At 36.4% G+C, this 24,759-nt stretch overlaps 3 protein-coding genes across 3 annotated transcripts; 2 read left to right on the top strand and 1 right to left on the bottom strand.

Moving 5' to 3' along the window:
• The first annotated feature begins 1,495 nt into the window (after nt 1–1,495).
• Nucleotides 1,496–14,425, top strand: LOC132627706 (general transcription and DNA repair factor IIH subunit TFB1-1-like). The gene is made up of 20 exons (XM_060343265.1): nt 1,496–1,825; nt 5,796–5,874; nt 5,968–6,029; nt 6,173–6,233; nt 7,208–7,331; nt 7,545–7,620; nt 7,784–7,876; nt 8,310–8,354; nt 10,194–10,250; nt 10,673–10,828; nt 10,995–11,060; nt 11,375–11,498; nt 11,850–11,906; nt 12,002–12,129; nt 12,217–12,408; nt 12,493–12,606; nt 12,726–12,803; nt 13,011–13,058; nt 13,721–13,789; nt 14,134–14,425. The coding sequence occupies exons 1-20, from the start codon at nt 1,745–1,747 to the stop codon at nt 14,218–14,220; spliced, it is 1,797 nt and encodes a 598-aa protein (XP_060199248.1). The 5' UTR covers nt 1,496–1,744; the 3' UTR covers nt 14,221–14,425.
• A 719-nt stretch (nt 14,426–15,144) lies between these two features.
• LOC132627714 (pentatricopeptide repeat-containing protein At5g56310) lies at nt 15,145–17,254 on the top strand. The gene has a single exon (XM_060343273.1). The coding sequence runs from the start codon at nt 15,226–15,228 to the stop codon at nt 16,921–16,923; it is 1,698 nt and encodes a 565-aa protein (XP_060199256.1). The 5' UTR covers nt 15,145–15,225; the 3' UTR covers nt 16,924–17,254.
• Nucleotides 17,255–21,207: 3,953 nt separating this feature from the next.
• On the bottom strand, nt 21,208–24,346 carry LOC132627701 (uncharacterized). The gene is made up of 2 exons (XM_060343254.1): nt 23,335–24,346; nt 21,208–22,740 (listed from the first exon to the last, which is right to left on the bottom strand). Exons 1-2 carry the CDS (start codon nt 24,243–24,245, stop codon nt 21,441–21,443), a joined length of 2,211 nt encoding a protein of 736 aa, XP_060199237.1. The 5' UTR covers nt 24,246–24,346; the 3' UTR covers nt 21,208–21,440.
• Nucleotides 24,347–24,759: the final 413 nt, after the last annotated feature.

The following is a 24,759-nucleotide window of genomic DNA, read 5'->3' as shown; positions in this document are numbered from 1 at the left end:
GTTCTCTAATTAACAATGAAAACAGGATAACAAAAGCCTAACCCATTTTCCTTTTTGGGACCCAGATGGGGGGAAAAAGTTGGTCATCCCAAATTACATACACAGCAAGGAAACAACAAAAGTTTCAGAAGGAAAAATGCAGAAGTCTGAAGCCCAAAACCAAAAATCCAGCTTGAACACCTAATTTAGAACCACATGAAAAAAGGAAAGAATTTCAACAACAAATACCAAGTAACCAAGTACGAAACCCAAAATCAAAATTTCTCCGGTGGGCTCTGTTTCCTTTTTTTATTCACAAATCTGAAGGAAATTTGGAATTTTTTTTCTAGGTTTTGGGGTTGTTCTGATAAGATAAAGCAATTCAAATGGCTGAAAAAAATTATATTAGAAGAACATAGAGATATACTTTCCAGTGAGTTTTTATGATCAAATTGGAGAAGATGATTGAAAATGGCCATTGGAGGATTCAAATTGGAGAAGATGATTGAAATAAGAGGAAAAAAGAAAAAGAGAGAGAGAGAGAATGAAAAGTAAAAAAAAAAAAAAGGAAAAAACTAAATAATGCTTATAATTTTTTAAAAACATTTTTAGTGTCCTCACTCTTTCAAAGAGAATTAAAGACGCTCTCTTTGCCAACTCAACACGTGGTAGCTTAATAATACTAGTTAAAAAATTTGCAAGGGTAATAGGCCCCGTAAAGGTTGAATGTGTTATAAATAATCCCGTCAAACGTTAGGGTGCACTGTAGTTAAAATGTCATTTTTTTATATTTAGCAACTCTTTACACCCAAAAATCCTACATGACATATTTAAGACCAGATTCAAAAAACATATTAGTACCTTAAGCAAATTTTTAGTTTAAGACCACAAGTCTTAACAATTTTCTTTATTTTTAAACCGTGTTGAATCAAATTAAGACAAATAAATTGAAATGAAGGGAATAATTGTTAAATACGACTTATATAAATAGACTTGTAAATGATAGTCCATCCAATCTATAATAATTGATGTTTTAGGCTTGGGTACATGAATTAAGAATTTACTTACTCCTAAAAATTAAGAGGAGTTTTGACTAAAATATCCTTAATTATGATTTTATTTTCTATTTAAGTTGACATAATTGTCATAGAGATTAGGAATGCGTCCCGACCAAATTTGAGAAAAAGAATTAACTACCTTCTCAATTTTGTGAAACATTATGAGTCTTCGTACGCGGCATAAGGTGGGATATCTCAAGAACTAAGATTAAATTTATACTGCGTTTGGTTGACAATACAATATTACAGGATATCAAACACGGCATAAATTTAATCCAGACTTAATCTTGAATATACCACCTTATTTCATCAAATTTGAAATTATTTTATTCCACCTTCCAAAATATCAAAATTATAATTCGAGAATAATTTAATTCCTTAACCAAACGACTCCTAATTATTTTAGATTAACTTTTTAATTGCTAAATGGGAGTTATAGATTTATTTAGCACTTTTATATATTGAACAATTTTATTGAGGAATATCTCTCTCTATTTATACAAGCAAAATGCATACATTCAAATTCCATCAATCGGAACCCTAGATTTTCCCCATTTATAAATCAGTGTATCTCAATCCAAAATTTAGCCCTAGTTTTTACGAAATAATCATTTTAAAATTCAAATTATTCGATTAGATCCCAATAGAATCCGTAATTACCCAAATTGTATTGTTAATTGATGTATTAGTGATAAATACTTTTGATTATGGCCGATGGGAAGGTGGTTAGGCGTGCTAAGTACAAATCTTCAGTTAAGGGCCCTGGTGTACCTGGCGTTTTGAAATTGGTACTTTTCTTTCCTTTGATGATTCAATTGTACCTTATGATTGAGTTGTATGATTGTGCTGAAAAAAAAAGAAGCAAAAACAATAACATTAATCCAAATTAGAGTAGAACTGATATAGATGATTTATATGACTGGCATAAACTGGTTTGGGATTGAGACCTAGTTGATTGATTGAGCTGTATGATGGTTTTATACGCCCAAACAACAACAACATACCCAGTGTAATCCCAGAAGTGGGGTCTGGGGAGGTAGGATGTACGCACACCTTAATCCTACCTTTGTGGGGTAGAGAGGCTGTTTTCCGATAGACTCTTAGGTCAAAAGAAGAGTAACTACCTGCAAGGGTGGCTGAATTGGTTGAGCATGGGGCTTCCATAATGGAGGTCTCAGGTTCGAAACCCCCTGCCTACTACAGTAGGGGATTTGCCTTCTGGGTCGAGTCCGTCTCACATGGCTTGCCTAGTGCGGGTTATCTCTCCTGTGTGGTTTGCGGGCTATTACACAGGAGCGGGGTTTACCCTGTGTAATAGTACGCTGCGGGTTCCCTTGTCATCAAGGGAAAAAAAAAGAGTAACTGACACTGCATTATAAGAAAGGGGACATCAAAATAGCAAGATATTAATGATTGACTTGTATGATCGTTTTTCATATTCCCAAATTTGAAAAAGAATTATTACATTAATACCTAAGTAGAGCCGAAGTGATATAGAGGATTCATATGACTTGACGTAAACCGATTTGGGATTGAGACCTAGTTGATTGATTGAGCTGTATGATTGTTTCCTACGCCAAACAACAGCAACAACAACATACCCAGTGCAATCCCACAAGTGGGGTCTGGGGAGGGTAGGATGTACGCAGACCTTACCCCTACCTTTGTGGGGGTAGAGAGGCTGTTTTCCGATAGACCCTTGGGTCAAAAGAAGAGTAACTACCTGTAAGGGTGGCTGAATTGGTTGAGCATGGGGCTTCCATAATGGAGGTCTTAGGTTCGAAACCCCCTGCCTACGACAGTAGGGGATTTGCCTTATGGGTCGAGCCCGTCTCACATGGCTTGCCTAGTGCGGTTTATCTCTCCTGTGTGGTTTGCGGGCTATTACACAGGAGCGTGGTTTACCCTGTGCGCATCCAAAGGGTAGCGGTTGTGGGTTCCCTTGTCATCAAGAAAAAAAAAAGAGTAACTGACACAGCATTATAAGAAAGGGGACATCAAAATAGCAAGATATTAATGATTGACTTGTATGATCGTTTTTCATATTCCCAAATTAGAAAATGAATTATTACATTAGTACCTAAGTAGAGCCGAAGTGATATAGAAGATTCATATGACTTGACGTAAACCGATTTGGGATTGAGACCTAGTTGATTGATTGAGCTGTATGATTGTTTCCTACGCTAAACAACAGCAACAACAACATACCCAGTGCAATCCCATAAGTGGGGTCTGGGGAGGGTAGGATGCACGCAGACCTTACCCCTACCTTTGTGGGGGTAGAGAGGCTGTTTTCCGATAGACCCTTGGCTCAAAAGAAGAATAACTGACACAACATTATAAGAAAGGAGACATCAAAATAGCAAGAAATTTATGATTGACCTGTATGATTGTTTTTCATATTTCCAAATTTGAAAAAGAATTATTACATTAATCCCAAGAAGAGCCGAAGTGATATAGAGGATTCATATGACTTGACATAAACTGGTTTGGATTGAGACCTAGGTGAGTGATTGAGCTGTATGATTATTTCCTACGCCAAACAACAAAACAACGACATACTCGGTGTAATCCCACAAGTGGGGTATGGGGAGGGAAGAATGTGCCCAAATCTTACCCCTACGGCCCTACCTTTGTGGGGTAGAGAGGCGGTTTCTGAAAGACCTTTGGCTCAAAAGAAGTGTAACTGACGCAGCATTATAAGAAAGGAGACATCAAAACAGCAAGATATAAAATAATGCAGCAACTTATAGTACTCCCTCCGACCCAAAATAATTGAGGTTTTAGACTTGGGCACATAGATTAAGGAATTCACTTACTCCTAAAAATTAAGAGGTGTATTAACTAAAACACCCTTAATTAAGAGGGGTTTTAAACTGTAACAAGCATTAAATTTGTCCATTGAATTAAGAATGTATCAGGGGTAAGTTTGGAAAAAGAATAAAATACCTTCTTGATAGATTAACTCAATTTTTTTGGACCAGCTTTTAGAGTCTAAATCCTCAATTATTTTGGACCGGAGGGAGTAATACTCATCAAAGCATAAGAATAAAAAGCAAAAAGAAAAACGGCAATAACAATAACATTAGTCCCAAGTAGCGCGGAACTGATATAGATGGTTCATATAACTGACATAAACTGGTGTGGGGTCGAGACCAGTTGATTGATTGAACAAATAACAATAACAGTAATACAACTGATATGCTTAGGTGGTAGAAAGAGGTGAAAAAAGACGACGACGACAACAACAACAACAACATACCCAGTGAAATCCCACAGTGTGGGGTCTGGGGAGGGTAAAATGTACGCAGACCTTACCCTTATCTCGGAAGATAGAGAGGCTGTTTCCGGAAGACCCTTGGCTCAAGAGAAAACATGATGAGAAAAGGTCAGATAAGCACAAACAGTTCAAAGCAATACGAAAATGAAACTAACGAAAGCAAAAAAGTCATGATAAAGCAGTATGAGGAAAAAGAAACAGTAGCTACCACAGATAAATACGATAATTGAGGTACAAGGACCAACATATAGTTGCACAAATCAAAGGACAAAGAGAGAACAGTAAATGATTTGGTAATTGACTGGTAAACATGTTTCTAGCAATATGTGGGATGATAAGTGACTAAAAATTGCAAAAGGTATCTATTCACTGAACTGATATAGAGGATTCATATGACTGACATAAACTGGTTTGGGATTGAGACATCGTTGATTGATTGAACAAATAACAATAACAGTAATGCAACTGATATTGGTAGGAAGAGGTGGAAAGGAGAGAACAGTAAATGGTCTGTTAATTGACTGGTAAACATGTTTATACCAATAGGTGGTATGATAGTGACTACAAATTGCGAAGGGTATCTATTTATTCTACCCAACAGACTACTGCTTAGAACGGTTGGTCCTTTTTCATTCTATGTATTAACATAATCTCATGTGCTGATAAGAAAATGGAGTAGGATGGCTATCAAGCATTCATATGGTCGACTCCGACTAGTATGCGGCTGAGGTATTATTGTTGTTTGTGTTTGCATTAAAAAATGCAATTTCTACAAGAGAGGGATAGCCTAGTGGTATGGCATCATATGACTGACATAAACTTGTTTGGGATAACAATAACATTAATCCCAAATAGAGCTGAACTGGTAGAGAGGATTCATATGACTGACATCAACTGGTTTGGGATTGAGATAGTTGATTGATTGAACAAATAACAATAACAGTAGTGCTACTGATATGCTGAGCTTGTAGAAAGAGGTGAAAAAAGAGAGAACAGTAACTCGTCTGGTAATTGACTGGTGAACTTGTTTATAGCAATATGTAGGACAAGTGACTAAAAATTGCAAGGTATCTATTTATTCTACCCAGCAGCAGACTATTGCTTGGAACAGTTGGTCTTTTTCATTGTATGAATTAACTTATTCTCCTTTTCTGATTAAAAAAGTAGTAGAATGGATATTAAGCATTCATATAGTCGACCCTGACTAGTGTGCCGGTACGAGACCGATGGAGCAAAAGTGGGAAATGGTACTGTTCTATTCCTGGTTAGGGGTTTTGGGGCGGGCGAGGTTTTAATCCTAAAAAAGAAACAAAGACACAATTTCTAATGGGGTTATGGATTCAGGAATAAAGAATTCATGTTTAAGATGGTATGAACTACGAATTTCAAATTCTATCTGATCTGTATGGTAGATTCTACTACAATTGTTGATGCAACCAAGTGCTGATTTTCTAGTTTGTCTTTTTTATTGTGTGTAGACCAAGGAACGGTTTATCTTTATGCCGAATGACCCAACATCAACGGCAAAGCTTAATGTGGAGTTCAAGTTGATTAAAGGTGTGATTAAAGGTGCTTTTGTCCTTTTGTTTTTTTCCTTATCAACACTTAGACTTATCTCTCCCGCCCCCCCTCTCTCTCCTCTCTTTTCAGGCCACAAGTTTTCCAAGGAGGGTTCAAGTAAGCAGGCTCTGCTTAATCTTACACAAGATCAGGTTCGGATTATAATTGTCAAAAAAACATTCTATTTGTGAGCCCTTCTCATGAGAGTGTGACTGTTTCCTTTCTGTGTCTGGTGAAGTCTAGAAACAGCTAACTGAGTACTGCAACTAACCGTATTCATTTCTATCATTTTCAGGGTGGATATATTTTTGAGTTTGATAGCTTCCCTGACCGTGACCAATGTCGGGACTTTGTTGGTTAGTCTTCATGACATTCATTGACTCGTCTATCAGTTTCATCACCCAGCTACAAGTGGACCATTCTGCTTCAAATATGTGAAAACTTGAAATATACTGGACTTCATTACATTTAGGTGTCTTGTTGTTGATTCATTCTTGTGGGGTGTGATCAAATCCGTTTGCTCTTTGTTTTCATGTACTAGCTGTAGTTCTTGAATATTCTTGTTAGTTAGTCAGTAATAACAACAATCAATTTCATGTACTAGCTGTAGTTCTTGAATATTCTGATTATTTAGTCAGTAATAACAACAATCAACATGTTGACATTCATGGAAGTAAGATTTTGAGTTTGTTTCTTTACCTTTTCTTACTGATAGCTTTTCTTTTTAGCATAATGTTTCTTACACCTTAAAAGATCCAGTGCTTTCCTTTAGGGCCCAGAAAGAGTAGATAGGTCATTGGTCGTTTAGTATATTTTTGGTTTAAAGGAGGAGGCAAGACAATATATAAAATGACAGGGAAAGGCTGAAACCAGCCTTCTCGTGGTGTTGAGCAACCCTTTTCCTCCATGTTTCCCTTGATCCTGCGTGCAAGTGCAGAATTCACTTGGTGCTGAACTCGAGCCTTTCATCAGAGCAGGGCAGAATACAATAAATTGCTGCCTAAATGCTCCATTCCACGTGTATATAATTGGCATTAGTTATTTCAAATCTAGTTGGATTTTTCGGAAATTTTACGAGAGTCTTGGTTTTCTGTTTTGGTAACTCTTTGTTGCCTAACTTGCATTGCTGTCTATAGGTTAAGATAGCAAAATCAGAGAATGGCCTCTTAAAAGGCTTAAAGATCTTTTTACTGTTTTTGTATTACTAGTTCACCACCAGCTAGTTTATTAAAGAGTACGCAGTTACTATATGATACCCCGCACTGGACGTTCCGAGTTGGTATTTTTAACATATGGGTTTTGTTCTTACAAATTTTTAACCCTTGAACAGCCTCAGCAATTGCGGCTTGTATGGAAGCTGGGAAAGCTGCTTCTGAAAAACCTGTTGTTCCTCATGATGAACAGCTCAGTGCAACAGAAATGGGGCGTCGGATTAAGTTACTGCAGGAGAATAGGTGAATAGAATTATTTCTTTGGTGCAAAAGGCCAGGCCCTTTTCTAAACCTCTTTCTGTGATGCTAGCTAATGTTGTAAAGTTGTCCTGTAACTGTTATGATTTTACTTGAAATCTGCATTTATTGTTGCTCGTATTCTTTCCAAAAGTGGCATTTCATGTTGACCTTTTTATTTCTCATCTTGTTGATATCACTAAAAAGTGTAAATGGCAGTGAGTTGCAGAAACTCCACAGGCAATTGGTCATTGGGGGTACTCTATCAGAGACCGAATTTTGGGCCGCTAGGAAGGTTAGTAGGTAGAGAAAGACCTTGTTAAATCGATTATTTTTCATAAACCTGGTAAATCACTATGCTAGCTAAAAGTTTTGAGCTATACCTGGAATCCTTCCGAAGCAGCTGGCGGCTGCTTACCGTTGTCATAACAGTATTTTATCTTGCAAATGGATTGCAGAAGCTGCTGGAACAGAGTGAAAACAAGAAACCAAAACAGCGGGTAGCTTTAAAAAATGACATGTGGAGCGTAAAACCATTATCTGATGGTCAGGTAAGAGGGAAATCTTCTCTCACTGGTCTGGTTGTCACCATACATGCGCGAACACATGGCTTACCTTTTCTTCTGATACGCTGCTGTGTTTACTTTTCCAAGATATATCTAAGCTAAAGTGATTTTCTTGAATTCTAATTAGATTCTTTTTCTCTTCATTTTGAAGGTGCTTAGTATTGCAATAAACTTCTGATTCCTTTTCAGATCAAGTAATGGAATTATCTCTTTAAATTTAAAGATAAACTTGTGACTCCTTTTACCAAAAAATTACTAGAAGCAGATGAAATTGCAGATAATTTTGGCTTTAAACCTTGTATCGGCAAAAGTGTGGTCTGCAGTCTCATCCCTCCTTCTCCCCTTCCAATTGGTGACCTCTGTTCTCATTAACCTTGGAGCTTGACAATCTGCTTTTTTTTTTTCATTGTTTTTTCAGACGAACAGAGTTACATTTAACTTGACACCAGAGGTTATTCATCAGGTAACATTATTTGTTTTATGAAGTGGTAAAATTTATTCTTATGGAACAGTATGAAGCTGAAATTTAGCTCAAACAAGGTCACCATCAATGCATGTTGTTCTTGTTAACAATATAGATGATGTAGGCCAAGGATGGGATGATTCCTCTTTTTAGTTCATTATGATAAATGGCTACTAGGTCTTATTAGGAGGAGATTTAATAGTGAGAAATGAGGGAACTATTGGGTTAGAAGCCTCAGACAAGAGCATCAAAATTCAAAATAGCAAGAAAAAGTTTTTGTATACTGAGCTGGGTGCTGCTAACTGTACATGACAACAGAGAGTGGAGGTAGGATGATGCTTCCCATGTTTTGGTTTTGGTTTAATTTTGGGAAGATATGATTCTAGGAACGTGTCTGGGCAACAATTCTGTGTTAGGATTTTGTTTGGATTATGTCATTTTTAAACACAAATGGTTAAATTAGAATACTTTTTGGACACGAAAATAATTTAGCTTCAGAAATAATCAAGAAATGCTCCCAAGCTCATTTCCAAAACCAATCCTTCAAAAACTAAACACCAAAGCCAAATCTAAATGCCGCTGATGTTGAGTTGCTTTTCTGTTCTTGGACCAAAACAAAGTTTTCACAAAAAAACTGGTATAGTTTTTTAACCAATTAAGTTTGATAAGCATTTGGAAATGTTTTCCAAAAACATTTAGGAACCAAGTACCATTTCAGAAGCAGTTGAATTGTGAATTTGAAGAGGTAAAGTCGCATAAATAAAAAAATGAAGAGGTAAAAAAAGAGAACTTCCAGGCATCACCTATTGGGGTTAGAATTGCATTGGACGATTCAGGCTTAATCACAATTACTAAAATTGCTCTTCTGATGGAATTTCCAAAGCATTATTGCAGTTAGAGTTTCCATAACTTGTTTTTCATTCCGAACAGGATTGCAAAACCATTGAGGAGCTAGCATTCTCGGCTGTTCCTTGACACTAACTATTGAAAGCCATAACTTGACCACAATAAGAAGGGAAAGAATCTGAGGTTCCAAAATTTGAGTACATGCTATTAACCAGAAAATTGGAGAAAGAAACTTAATAATACAGTAAGCCAGTTTCCAGGGTTTGCATGTGGAAAGTTGAACAAGCTCCAAGAATTTGATCTGCCTTAAAAAAAAGTTCTTTTGAAATTTGGCGTTTGGTCTAGTGGTAAGATCACACACATAATGTGTTTATCGCGAGGTACACGTCTTGAGTTCGAATCCTGGTATTTAAGTGGAGAAGGTAGAGGGTCAGGCCCATTACCCACTGAGTTTCAAAACGCTCCACTGGTCTTTGCAGATTTCTCAGTTATCGGAAAAAAATATTTTCTGAAATTTACATCAGAAATGTTCTATGCGTTTACCTACAAAAACTTAAATTAACATTCTTTGGTTTCTTTAGCGCTAAATTTTTTTGAATCTTTTTTACCGGCTAGGACGATATGTGCTGCTCTTTCTGTTCTACAGAGGCCACTACCCCCAGAACTTATTGGCTCTAGAATGTAGTCGGACTCTCTGTTCAGTAATCAAAATCTAACACACTAGAAAGTTGGTCGAAAAAGAAACTATTACTATTGGGTCTCTTTATGCCTCATTCTCGTCTGTAAGTTGCTGGATTTCTAATTCATCTAGTTCGATGTTCTTCCCTCAGTTCGTTAGATTGTAATCCTAGGCTAGTTTATGAAATTTAATTGACAGAAGCTGACAACTGAGCTTTTTCAAGGTTCTGTATATTGAAGAAGTATTGGTAACTTTTATATGTAACATTGCTTATTTGCAAATCTCGTCTAATCATATGGTGAATTCTGTTTCAGATTTTTGCAGAGAAACCAGCTGTCCGCCAAGCATATTTGAACTTTGTTCCTGGCAAGGTAAAAAGATAGTCAGCAAGCAGTATCGACAATTCCTTGGATTTCAAACTGTTTATCGTGTAAGCTTTTCATGCACACAAGCATGGTGAGATAGATATGCATGCTTAGCTTGTCACAAAAGTCGGGATAATTTAAGATCATTGAAGCATCTTTTACTGAAGCTTTAAGTAAACCCTTTTCAATTCCAATTGAATATAGGAGTGGGACAGGTCTTTTGCTTCTTTTTGTAATTTATCTTCCGGTTTCCATCTTAACTGCTTTACGAAGTGGTAACATACTGACAACCTCCCAACGCCACCTATTACGGCAATGATGTTATGTGATAATTAATCATTCTGCACTTTTATCAGTCAAATCGAACTTTTGAATTCTGAATCTTGTTAGTTGCATGTTGCATCTTTTGCTTCTACTCTCTATCTCAGATGTCAGAAAAAGAATTCTGGACTAAATATTCAAGAGCTGAATACCTCCACAGTACAAAAAACATTGTTGCAGCTGCTGCCGAGGCTGCTGAAGATGAGGAGCTTGCAGTTTTCTTGAAGCAAGATGATATGTTAGCATCTGAGGCTCGGAAGAAGGTGTTTGCACCAGATAATTACTGTTTTCATTGTTTTCTAACGACATCCATCCTAAAAGGACTTCCACCGAGTATTCTTGTTTCCCTGTTTGCTCTCTCTATCTCTCTTCCCTTGAGAGTGGATGGAGAACTTCCAGAAATCTTTACATCATTTTTATTCTTTTCAGATCAGAAGAGTGGATCCAACTCTGGACATGGAAGCAGATGAAGGTGATGATTACATGCATCTCCCGGTACATCGATAAAACTTTATTCTGCAATGCAAACTTAATCATCTCTGTTGGAAAGGATTTGCTGTCCAAGTTTTTCCCCATTACGTCGAATGAAGTAGCATAATTTTCTTCTTTTTTTTTATATAAAAAAAAGAAAACCCGAAGGTTCTCGAATGGTGAGAAAGAGGTGATCAATGTGTCCGTGGATAGAAAATCAGAGATAATTACAGCAATAAAATGGTGGATAGGACCTGCTGTTCTTGTACATGCTTTGATCTAATCCCTTATAAGAGATTTGGAGCTAACCTATTTTTCATATGCCATGTTAAAAATAGGATCATGGGCTACCTCAGGGTGAAACTAAGGAGTTTCTAGAACCACAGTATGAACCATTCAAAAGGTCTTTCTCGCAATACCTCAATCAGCATGCAGCAGTGGTTCTTCGAGGAAGAGTTATAGGTAATCTTCTTTTAACAAGTTCTATCAATCACACCATTCCACTGTAACTGAGTGAGTTCCTTAAATCCCTTTTTCGTCTGAGACTAAGTTGTGCGGCAGACTGAAGTTGTTATGATGGCACTTTAGTGCAAAATGATTAAGATTTTATATGTACACTTCTGGTTCTTTGTTATGCATCATTGATGTATCTTCCATGTGGATGTCCTTGATAGTTGCTGCTTAGCGTTGGGAGAGGGAGAGGGGTAGGAGAACCTTACATAATGTATTAGTGGTTCTGGCTGCCTTGTTTTAAGTATTATTTCATATTTGACTTGATATTTTTCCTTCTTATTGTCTCACCAATCTGGGAAGATGTTGAGCTGGGTGACACGAGATCTGTTGCTGAAGCATTCACCAGGACAAATCAGGGTAAAATGCATTTACTACTCATACAGTTGTCCTTTATTTCATTCTAGTTCCAAACCCAAAAAAGGCTTATACAAGTCATTTCATTGGTGGAACAGCTGAACTAGCTACTGAAGTGTCTGATGAGAATGCATATCGAGAACGCATGAACAAAGTTTCTCGAGTGGCTGAGATTGAGGATCTTCAGGGACCTCAAGACCCACCAGTTGCATTGCTAAGTATCAAGGTTCGGCGTTCATCAGTTTGGTTAGTTGTACTCCCATCAACCATGATTTCATTGGATTATCTTATTTATGATTGTTTCCTAAATCAGGATCCTCGAGACTACTTTGATTCTCAGCAAGCAAATGCTATAAAGGCTTTGGGAGATGCTGATACAGGAATAAGACAGCTGAAATTTAGTGTGACCAAAGAAGATGCCTTTTGCTACTTGAAGGACTCCATCTCCGAGATAAATTCCCAAGGATTGATTGAACCTATAATTAGTCCAGAAGTAGCTCTTAAGGTGTTTTTACTTTTTTGAAATTAGGAAATTATCATCGAATTATATCTTAAGGTGATTTGTTGAACTATAAATCATTGTTAACAGGTTTTCAACGGGCTTAGTCAGAATATCTCAAGTACAAAGTATCATCTGGGAAAGAATCCCCATGAGAGTGTTTTAGATCAGTTGCCAAGTGCAACTAAAAATGAACTATTACTTGTGAGTAATCTTACAGGTTGATTTAATTTACTCCGAATCTGAATTCTCTTGTCCAGATTTTATTATTTCAGCTCTTAAATTTTGTTAACCATTACAAATGATAATTTTCATGTTACTAGCATTGGACATCAATTCAGGAATTATTGAAGCACTTCTGGTCATCTTATCCAATAACGACAAAATATTTCTACACCAAGGTAATATATTGAATTTTCACATTTTAGATATCAACGTTATATTAGACTACCTCTTTTATTACCGGCAAAATTATGTCGTTATGTTCCAAAAGAAAGATTTAGTGTTTAGGCAGTTTTTCTTATGTCATTGTTTTTCCTTCTTATATCGAATCAATGTCAGCGAACAGTTCCATTCCTTTAGCCTTTTTAATCCGCGTCATTTGATAGGTGACTAGGTTAAAGGATGCAATGTCTCAGATATATCCCAAGTTGCAGGTAATGATCTATTATAAATGATAAATATCACTTCTGGACCTTTTTTCCCTTTTGCAGTTTTTCTTTATGTTTTTGTTTTTTCTTTTTCATATTTTTTAAAAATCTCTTATGCACCAAACAAAGCTTGGCATGTGTTGAAAATATGTTGTGTGAATTTATTCTATTTCATCTTTGGGTACAAATTCTGTGAATAATGTGGAGCAGAAGATAATCATAGTGCTATTTAGGCTAGCTTGGGTTAGTGTTAGGTTAATTTGAGAAACGAAATAGTTCATCATAGAACAATGTCATTTGTAGCAATAAGAAAACGTCTGCAGTTTTGAGATGGTTGTGGTTTTGAGATTAGTTAAATGCTTCATTAATCTTTTCAATATGACTTTTTTTCTTTTGAAGTTCTTAAAAAATCATTTCTTCTACATATAAATGATCCCATTGTCTATATATTTTGAAAAAGTTTGATGTAGTAACAAGTAATAACAGGAAAAGTTAAATGATTGAGATTAAGCAATGGAAAACGAATTACCAATACTGATATGGGGAAAAGCCCAAAAAGGGTGGTGCAGTTTGATAATGTTTTATTTCTTACTGTCTTTCGGCATATTAAACTTGAGGTGTTGTTTCTTGTGTGATGTTAAGTTTTCAAATTTTCGATTGATTTTCAGGAGATCAAGGAATCTGTGCAGTCAGATATCAGACATCAAGTTTCCCTTCTTGTACAGCCAATGCTTCAGGTTAACTTCTGCCTTAAGGATACTAATAATATAGTTTGAGAGTACTCTCATTGCAGTAAAAATTGGTGAATATTAGTCTTGCTTAATTTTAATTCTCAAATCATGTCATGCTGACGTTTTATGTTCTCTAAGGTGTCCTGTTTTTTTCTCCAGTCCCCTCCTTGAGATATTCGAGACGATAATGTTATTTTCTCGTGACTTCTAGCTTTTTGGCATCCCCCCCATGGAAGATGCCTCAATATTCTTTTAATTAAATACTATGGAGGAGTTCTATTTTGAATCATGTACTGCATAGCGATTCGGCTTATTAACTGGATCTCATGGAAAAATACGTTTTTGCGCAGGCTCTAGATGCTGCCTTTGCCCATTACGATGCAGATGTACAGAAGAGATCTGCCAAAAGTGGGGAGAGACCAAATGGATTTGTTTAGGCAATTATTCCCCCCTTTTTACACCGTCTTTAAGCTCTTTATTTTCTGGGGGTTACTATACACAAATGTACATCTAACAAAATTTTGTTCGAGTGTGTTCTTAGCATAATTTATATCTTTGACAGTTTCTATTTGGCTGTCTACGGAAATTGTACATCTAATGAAACATTGTTGAGTTATTCTAAAAAATGTTTCTTTCCCTTCATCTTTGTTTGGCTGATCTATGGAAGAACTTATTTTTTTCCTTGAAGCGTTGGATCTTCAATAGCTGGTATAAAGTACAACATTGAATGATTGAACCACCAATCTGAGTGTAATTTTAAACAATCAATGGAGCTTTTCTCAAAGAATTTAGATACTTGGAGTGCACTTGTTCATGGTGAAATTTTATTAATGGCAAGGGTAAGTACTAGACGATTTGCTAACGGTAATAGCACCAATGACGAATTTTTTAACGGAGAACAAAATTGGGCATTTCTGGATCATACATTGATAAATGTGCACCTTTTCCCAATACAATAATGCATGACTATTTACCCGCAAGGGTGACTCAGTTGGTTGAGCATGGGGCTTTCATAATGGAGGTCTCAGGTTTGAAACCCCCGTTGGCAGGGGATTTGCCTTCTGGGTCGAGCTCGTCGCACGGGGCTTGCCTAGTGCGGGTTACCTCTCCTGTGTGGTTTGCGAGCTATTGCACAAGAGTTGGGTTTACCCTGTGCGCACCCAAAGAATAGTGACTGCGAGTTCCTATGTCATAAAAAAAAAATAATGCACGACTATTTTTGAATGTTTCACCCTAGATTTGGATTGGCTTTTTGAGGTACGTATGGCGTAGCCGTTTGTGATGACACCATAAAATTATTTTGAAAGAATAAGATCAATTTCATCATGAAATCACAAAGATCACTTATTTTGAAACAAACAAAAAAAATAAAATCTAAAACACCATTTATTTAAAAAATGAGGAAGAATTAACTTTTGGCATGATAAAATTGTAAGAAATGGATGCAAGCGCCAAACAAGCAAATGTTGCGGCCATTTTCTAAAGTTGTTCATGCTGTAGTAAAACCCAATTCCAATAACTCCCATTACAACTATCACAACTCCAGTTTTCAACTAGAAGACTCATTTTTAGCTTTGCTTAAAAAATGTTCCCACAAAAATCACATTTATCAAACACATGGCTTTATGATACATCGTGCTTTAGATCAAGACAAGTTCATTCTCAGCCAATTTTTCCACACATGTTCCACCCTTGGTTTTGTCAACTATGCATATTCAATTTTCACTTCAAACCCCAATCCAAACATATATCTTTACAATACTATGATCAGTATTTTCTCTAAACAACAGCATTTATTTAAGGATGCTATTTTCCTTTATAGACAAGCTAGAGCTATTGGCTTATATCATGATACTTACTCTATCCCTTTTGTGTTAAATGCAGTAACTTGTCTTATCACCGTTAGGCAAATTCATTGTGAAGCTGTTTTAACTGGATTGAACAATGATGTACATGTAGCAACTTGTGTTGTACGGGCGTATTCTTCTTTTGGGTGCGTATCTGATGCACGTAAGGTGTTCGATAAAATGCCTGACAGAAATGTGGGCTTGTGGAATGCTGTGATTGCGGGTTATGTTAAGGCTCGTGATATGGATACCGCGAAGTACTTGTTTGATGATATGGGTGAGAAGAATGTGGTTTCTTGGACTAGTATGATTGCGGGGTACGCTCAGGGGAATCAGTTTTCTCAAGCTATTGGTGTTTTTGGGAAAATGATGGAAGTTGGCGCGAAGCCTGATGAAGTAACGATGTTAGCTGTGCTTTCGGCTTGTGCTCACTTGGGTGAGGTTGAGTTGGGTGAATGGATACATAGTTATGTTATAAGACACGGGTTACGCAGAACTGTGTCTCTTAATAATACACTTATTGATGTGTATGCAAAATCGGGGAATGTAAAGAAGGCGGTTGAGTTGTTCGAGAGCATGGAAACGAGGAGTGTTGTTACTTGGCCGACAGTGATTTCTGCGTTGGCTGTTAACGGATATGGAAGAGAAACGCTTAACATGTTTTCGCGAATGGAAATGGTTGGGATTAGGCCGAATAGTGTTACGTTGATAGCGGTATTATCTGCGTGTAGCCATGCAGGACTTGTGGAGGAGGGAAGATTGTATTTTAAGACAATGGAAGAGAAGCATGGTATTAGTCCTGACATCAGACACTATGGTTGCATGGTTGATCTTTTAGGGCGTGCTGGTTACCTTGATGAGGCTGTAAATGTGGTTAAAACGATGCCGTTTGAAGCAAATGCAGCGATTTGGGGATCAATTCTTGCTGCAGCGAGGAAGCAAGGTCATGTTGAACTTGGGGAGCAAGCTCTGCGGCATCTAGCTGAAGTCGAACCGCATAATAGTGGGAATTATTCTCTTGTGTCCAATACATATGCTGCTCTTGGTAGGTGGAGTGAAGCTAGTGTAGCGAGAAAGATCATGAGGGACACAGGAGTCAAGAAGTTGCCAGGCGGCAGCTTCATCAAGGTGAAAAACAGAGTTTATTATTTCTATTCAGGCGACAGATCACATTCTGAGTGTGAGAGTATATACAGAGTTCTGTCACAGTTAAACAGGGTGTCAAAGATGGTACTGAATGAAGATTGGGGACATGAAGGGCTTCTTGCTGCCACAGGCGGAGCCAGGATTTGAAGTTTGTGAGTTCGGGATTTTAATTCGTTTAAGGTACTGGGTTCTAAAGTCACAATTTATTCATATTCAACGAATTTTTCAAGACAAATACAGGGTTTGACCAAGTTAGCTAGAGTCACTAAGTTAGTGACAACTCTTGCTTAAAGGATTACATATTAGCTTTTAATTTTGTTTTTCAAATTAAGTTTCAACTGGTTGTAAAAAAAAAAAAAAGTGTTGGGTAACGTTCAGATCGGGTTATTGTTGCTCCGCAAGCACTTACTCTTCCATGCCAATATATATAACACTCTTTTCTTTTCTTTAGTTAATAAGAATGACAGATTTTTATATGGGCAAATGTGTAAATATACGCCTCAACTTTACGATTTAGAGCATATATATCCTTCGTTAAAAAAGTGGTTCATATATATCCTGTCATTACACAAATGTTGCAAATACACCCCTGCCCTTACAGAAATGGTACAAATATATCTTTTTCGCTGCCAGATTTTTTTTGAAAAATCATTTAGCTCATCTTTTAACAAAGAAAATGTCACGTGACAATAAAAAAAAAATAAGTCTACCCATTTTTTTTAAGCCACGGGGCAATTTTTTTTTCTCTAGTGGGTTGTGTCGTTCGTTTTTAAAAAAATATCTACTTGGCTTTAAAAAAAAAAATAAGGCTAGCCATTTTTTAAAATGAACCAGACCCGACCCACTAGAAAAAAGTTACCACGTGGCTTTAAAAAAATAAATCTACCAAAAAGTATAGATTAACTTATTTTTTTAAGGCCACGTGACGTTTTTTTAATTAAAAAACAAGTTAAATGATTTTTTTTTTAAATTCTGTCAGCGAAAAGGATATATTTGCACCATATGTGTAATGCAGGGGTATATATGCACCACTTTTTACAAGGTATATGTCTTCTCTAAATCACAAAGTTGAGGGGGTATATTTGCACCTTTTTCCTTTTTATATTTCGTAATAATTCAACTTTAGATTTACCTTTCTACCCTTAATGAAATGATTTCTATCTACACAAACTTATATGACTTGTTTAAACTACAAGTTTCAAAAGTCTTCACTTATTTCTTAAACTTCGGACCAATTCAAAAATCTTCGTATAAAATGAGACCATGGGAGTATATGATTATTTACGTATACATAGATTTTTTGATGTGGTTTTGGATTATTTCTGTATCAACTTTGATAGATAAACTAATTATAAAGCATTCCAGAAATCAAACTTGAAAAGCTAAAATTCACCCTCTTTTAATGGTACTCTGTGTAGTATCTCCAGCATGCCAAATTAATCAACCAAACATTGAAATGGTAAACCACAGAACTTTCCAAAAAGTATATAACACCTATTATATTATAGCAATTAACAACATAATTCTTACATTAAAGAAAACTTTGTAGGTCAATTAATCTTAATTTGTTTAGAAACAAAGAAAGAAAATGTTGCTAATAATAGGATGGAGGAGTATGGTAACCCAAGAAGGGCCTTCCTTCATCAACATGAACTGTATGTTTCAATTTGTGAAATCCATCTTTGTAAATTCCAAATCCAAACAATATGCCAATTGCAATGACCAATAGAATTAAGCATGTGCATAACATGCAAACCTTACCAGGGCAAATCAGACACATCTGGATCCTCTTTATATATATGTTTTGCACAAAAAGAATTGTTTTTCTTTCTGTTGTTCGATGGATCAAGATATGCTGCCTGGCTATTATGCCAAAGGCGTTATTGATTTGATTGTGGGAAAAAAAGTGGGAATATATATAGTTGAGAAATAAGAGGAGCAGTTATAAGTCCACGGAAGAGAGAAAAAGAGTCTACGGTTGGTAATGTCATTTATTACATAAGAGGTAAAATATTTAATGAGCATTAATTGGTAATCTAATAAAAATGGTAGATAACTTATCATTGCAAGTTAATATTCATTGATAAATGTAATTTTGTTTTACCTTATCAATGTATATAACTTAAATCCAAAAACAAGCCCTTATTGATTTTTACAGATGGTGAAATTTTTAAACAATCAGCTCACCTTTACATTCCATTAGGCTCAAACATCTACTCATGACTACAAACAGGGGCGGATGTAGTAAAGACTCAGGGTGTTCGGGTACAAACAGGGGCGGATGTAGTAAACACCCTGAGCAAAAAATTACAGTGTATATTTAGAGTAAATTTTTTGTGTTTATGTACGTATATTGACTTTTGAACACCCTGAACAAATGCAAAAGTTGATTCAGTTATTTTTCCGAACACCCTGATTCAAAATCCTGAATCCGCCACTGACTACAAAATCATCCACTGTAGTGGATGGCATTCCCTTTATCATATTCTTTAGTTTTTGTGAGTTTTCTTTATGAATATTACTTCGGCTGCCTGTAACAGTTGTAGGCGTAGGCAACTGATACGACAGCACCAATAACAGAAAGAACTGCATATGTATCTTCACGCTTCCAGCTCTCGTACCATGTAGGCATTGAGCACACCTTGCGCTAGCGAGCCTCTTTTCCACTATTACTTCGAGAAATTTGTCTACTGAAGCTCTTCTTCTTTTCAGATGTGAACTCTGTGTTCTCTTGGTGGAGATTGAAATTATCTGCATTGACTGGTAGTTGAGTGTTCTCACAGCATGAGATAATTCCATTTACCCAGCAACAGCCAGTACCCTCTTATTGGGATCCACATGTGCTAGTACCGACATCATTTCAGCTTTTGGTGCCTCCTGCCATATCTGTTCCACCATTAACGCTGAGCCTATGTTCTTGGGATGCTTTCTGTTCGTCATCAGATCCCATCTGGCCCCTGAAACAAGATTTTAGTATTCTAGATTAACAAAAAGATAAATTTTACACCGATGCATGCAAAAGCGCCTTCTGCATTGATGCAGACTGCGTAGCCTAACAAATGAATCTTGAAAAGCCAATTTTCACCTCTAGAAAATTAAATTGTATCTATAGAACACTTCCTAATTAGTACTACTTTACATCACATTAATGAGTACATTTGAATCAACATTATTGTGTTCTTAAACCCTCAGAACTTTATGAAGCACCGAGTTTCCATTGAGCACAAGTAGAAAAAGACCAGTAGCTCTTCATGCACAAGCAGAGCTTAGCACACGACTGCTTAATAGTAGCAAAATCATATAGGTTATCTAATTCTCATCTCCTTTTTAATTGGTTTTCTAACTCTCCTCTTCTCCATTTCCTCATTTAGGGTGCATAGCAAGGTGATTTTAGATTTACAACTGGCCATTTGCTCGTCCGGTACTGGATTGATCTTTCTAGAATAAGTCTTCACATAGAATTCTTTAGTGAGTAGAAGATGAACAAATTTGGTAGGATCCTATGTAATATGAGTCATGCAGCATATAGCATGTCGGCACGACACTCCAATTATTTGCCATTCTCTGCATTGATATGACATTTTCTTCAAATCCACCACATAATCTTTCAAGAAGTGCACTTCAAACAAGTATTCATTAGTCCTGAAACAAATCAACTTTCTTCCCTCCTGATTTTGAGTAACTCTTTCTCTCTTTTGGTGGAATCAGAGTGTCCAAAGCAAAAGCTTTTTCATATCTTTGTTGAAATCTAGTCATAGTTTTTCTTCTAAACCATTCCAATAAAGTTAGAACTGGTTTCTCTCTAACTTCTACCACAAAAGCACTGAAAGACTCAGTCATGTTATTTGTAGCATCATCACTTTTTTACATGTTCATCAAATTTATGCCTTGCCCAACTCCAAAGTGATTCTTTGCGGTCATACAACAACCAGTTATAAGCAGGTTAGCTTATTTCTTTCATCTCATTCAGAATTTGCCGAAAGTTATGCTCATTCTAAGCCTTAGTTCCTGGCCAAAAGAGTTATCTTAGTTCTGGACCACGATGCTTAACCTTAAAGTTGTTACAAAAGTGTCTCGCACAAAACCTTCGGTTGGCCATTGGAAAAACCTTTTTCAAATAAAAAGGGAAACTTAACTTCCTTGACATATTCACCTAAGCATAAAATAAAGACGATTATAGTCTAAGATAGGATAAAATGGAGAAAAGAATTGAGACAATGGCGGAGGGAATTTACAAGGGCACCCAACCCAAAGTGGATAATTCAAGTGGTGCTGCTTTTTTTTTTTTTTTTTTTGATAAGATAGGTTAATTTTATTGAAAAATGTACCAAGAAGGTACATAAAGTACAAGCTAAGAAATCTGGGATAGCTGTTACAATCAACTCAGCATATCCAAAATCTCCAGATACTGAAATAAGTTTCTTACTATACTTTCCTTACACCCAAAGATATAAATTTGGGCAGACATCTATTCTTCACAACAGAAATATGAGAACTTTTGCCTTCAAAGCATCTTCTATTCCTTTCCAACCAAATGGTCCACATAATTCAAACAGGGATCATTTTCCAGATTTTCTTCTTTCTTTTGCCCACTTTCTGACTTTGGCAGCTTTCTAATAGATCTCTTATACTATAAGGCATAACCCATTGCACTCCACATATGTTTAAAAAGCGACCCCAAATTCGTCCAGCTGGTCTCCACTGGAGTCCGAGCAACTTAGGTCTCCAGCATGGATTGTTCTTTTGTCAGAAACAGCCCTTTCGATCGTTCTATTAGCTGATTGCTTGTTCTTGCTGCTGGTTTTAGTTCTATCATTTTTTTCAACGGTTCGTTGCAATATCCGGACTGGTATCCCACCCAAGTCAAAGTCTTCCTTCAAAGATCTAGTTAGGAACCTCAGATCTGTATCTGAGAGCTTGGTTTTTCCGCTCATAAATGCAATAAAAGTTGGAGGTCTAGCTTTCACCTGAGTGAAATACTTGATCTTCGGTTGAGCTGCCTGGTCTTTCCAAGAATGTCTGCTCATGACCTTGCGTAGCCAACGGTTAAGACGGGCTGTTGACAATCTCAAACACCACTTTTCATATGTTTCGACGACCTGATTCATGACAGCTATCTGACTCTTTCCTTCTAGAGCTGAAACAAATACAACAGGTATCCCTGTGACCTGGGGAATAACTGTCTGAATTTCTTGAGGCACAGCTTCAATTACGCTCTTGTAATATTTGGAATTTTCTTTCCCTCTTAGAAGATCCATCTTATTTACAATCACAACCAGACCACGTCCTTCCTCTACCGCTCGCCTTGCTATAACTACTTCAACATGCTTCATGCTTCGCCTATCTTTTGCAATCTCTTCTGCATCGAGGACCAAAACAATTACATGTGCTCTCATAAGGTGTTTCCTTGATTGCATAATACTTAAAGATGCAGGTCCCTTCTCTTGCTGTTTTGTCCTCTCCAACCACCCTGCTGTGTCAACCAAATAAACAGTTCTTCCTTCGTACTCAAATTCAGCGCGGATGGAATCTCTAGTCAAACCAGCCTCGGGGCCAACCAAAACACGATCTTCTTGCAAGATTGTGTTCAACAAGGTTGACTTTCCAACATTGGGCCGCCCAACAATTGCCAACTGCAATGGCAATTTACACTCCATATCCTCAGAGGAGTCATTCTCATCATTCTCCTGGATCTCATCATCACATGAGTTGTTTTGGAGCACATATTCTTCAAGTAATGGTCTGAGAGTTTCATGAAGTTCAGCCATACCGAATCCAGTCTCAGCAGATAAAGCAATGGGATCGCCAAATCCTAAATTATAAGCCTCACCAGCAGCAGCTGCAAGAGTACCATCACAGTCATCGAGCGATTCAGCTTTATTCATCACCACAATAGTCTTCATTCCCGGTGCATTCTTCCTCAACCATTTTCCAACATCCAAATCCATAGGCTGCACTCCATCTCTAGACACAACACAAAAGGATAGTTAACTATTGTGTTCAGTGAGAATTCAGTAATACAGCATGCAGAGTATCAGAGTTTCATAAGCTAGCAGTTTTGAGGCATGTGATTATGTGATAAGGACCCGTTTGGCCATAAAAGATTTATTCACTTTTTTCCGTAATTTTTCAATTTATTTGAAAATCAGTATTTGGCCATGAAAATTCCAAATTCTACTTGAAGTTGTATTTCAAATTTGGAAAATAGCATATAACCTGTTTTCCAACTCACTTTTCACTTCTGAAGTTGTATTTAAATACATTCAAACATGAACATTATTCCAAATATTCTTTGCAGAAAGTATAACCAAACTCAACTCTATCTTCAACTCCAACTCCATAAATTCCAAATAAAGTGAAAAAATTTGGAATCTATGGCCAAACGCCTACTGAATTTCTTGTGTGATTTACATCTTTTTCTCCTCTGCTTCTAAAATTTTATCTTTTTTTCTTCTTTATACGGAATCTATCAGAAAAAGAAAAAAGAGTCCACAATTGCCTATCTCATAATCAACTGAGAATATATTGAAGAAACCATAATTTTGTATTTTCATATACCTTGAATCAACCAACAAGAGTGCAAATTGAGTTTTTGACAGCACATTTCCAGTCATTTCCGCAGTTCTACTAAGAACAGAACCCGAAGAAGCTTGTGCTTCTATACCAGCAGAATCCAATACCTTAAACCTCAAATTTCCCAATTTAGCAACACCTTCTCGTATATCTCGAGTAACATGATCAGTAGGAGTGTTGTATACAAGTGCCTCCCTCCTTCGTATCAAACGATTAAACAATGCTGATTTCCCTACATTAGGTCGTCCCATTATTAGAACCGTTGGAAGCTTGTTAATATGAATATTTGTAAAATCAATCATCTCTCCGTTGGAATGTTTAGCTTTTTCCATTCCTCCTCTATCACTATTAGTAGCAGCATTAACATTATCTAACAATTCATCAACCATCTCTCCATTGCAATGTTTATCACTATTAGTATTAGCAGCATTCAGTTCATTTGCACTCTCTTGTCCTAACAAAGTGCAATATTTGGCGACGTTTTTCTGAAAGAAAGAAGGATTTGATAGCGACACACATTGGTGGACATGTTTAGCTTCCATTACTCTATCACTATTAGCAGCAGTATTATCAAACAGTTCATATGCCCTCTTTTGACCTAGTAAAGTGCTGAATTTGGCGGCGTTTTTTTGAACGAAAGAAGGATATGATAGCGACACACATTGGACGTGTAATGATCCTGTTCCACCACCAATATTTGTAGAATTAATTGATGACATCCCAATCAGAGTCCTGTGGAAGCTATAGTGCCTGAAAAGAGGCTTGAAATTTCTTGCTGACATATTATCAAACAGTTGATGTGCACTCTCTTGACCTAACGAAGTTTGCTCCGAATTTCTTAGTAATATGATTGGAGCATTTTTCTTCAAAATCAATCTCTTTAGATGATTATTCATCTTAGATGTTTACCTTTGCATATATAAACAGGAACACCTGTTTCTGACCTAGGTAGTATATTACTAATTGAGGAAATGATCAAAATAGTCTTAGAGGCCGTTTGGATTAGCTCAAAAAAAAAAAGAGTAAGCTTTTATGCATAAGTGCTTATAGTACTGTTAAAAGTTATTAATAAATAAATAATTATGTGTTTGGATAAAAATATTTAAAGAGTTTTTAGAAGTAAGGGTAGTATTGAAATTAATAGAAAATATAAGGGATAAAAGGATAAAGTTGTTAGTCAAATTAAAATGGTTTTAAACAAAAAAAAAAGTTGGTGTTGAACAATTTCTTAGTTTTGGGGTATTTTAAGCATTTTTTAACTTAATTTAAGCTGCTTTTTATTTTTATCAAATCTAAATAAGTTAAAAATGACTTATAAGCTGGTTTGACCAATTTATAATTACGGAATTCGGTTTCATTTGGTCCCTAGTGTATAAATTATGATGAAAGTACTTTTAATTATATTTTAAG

This window comes from Lycium barbarum, chromosome 1 (genome assembly GCF_019175385.1).
Source record: "Lycium barbarum isolate Lr01 chromosome 1, ASM1917538v2, whole genome shotgun sequence".
Classification (NCBI taxonomy): domain Eukaryota; kingdom Viridiplantae; phylum Streptophyta; class Magnoliopsida; order Solanales; family Solanaceae; genus Lycium; species Lycium barbarum.
The sequence above is the reverse complement of the archived record's forward strand: the minus strand, read 5'-3'. Positions and strand labels throughout refer to the sequence as shown.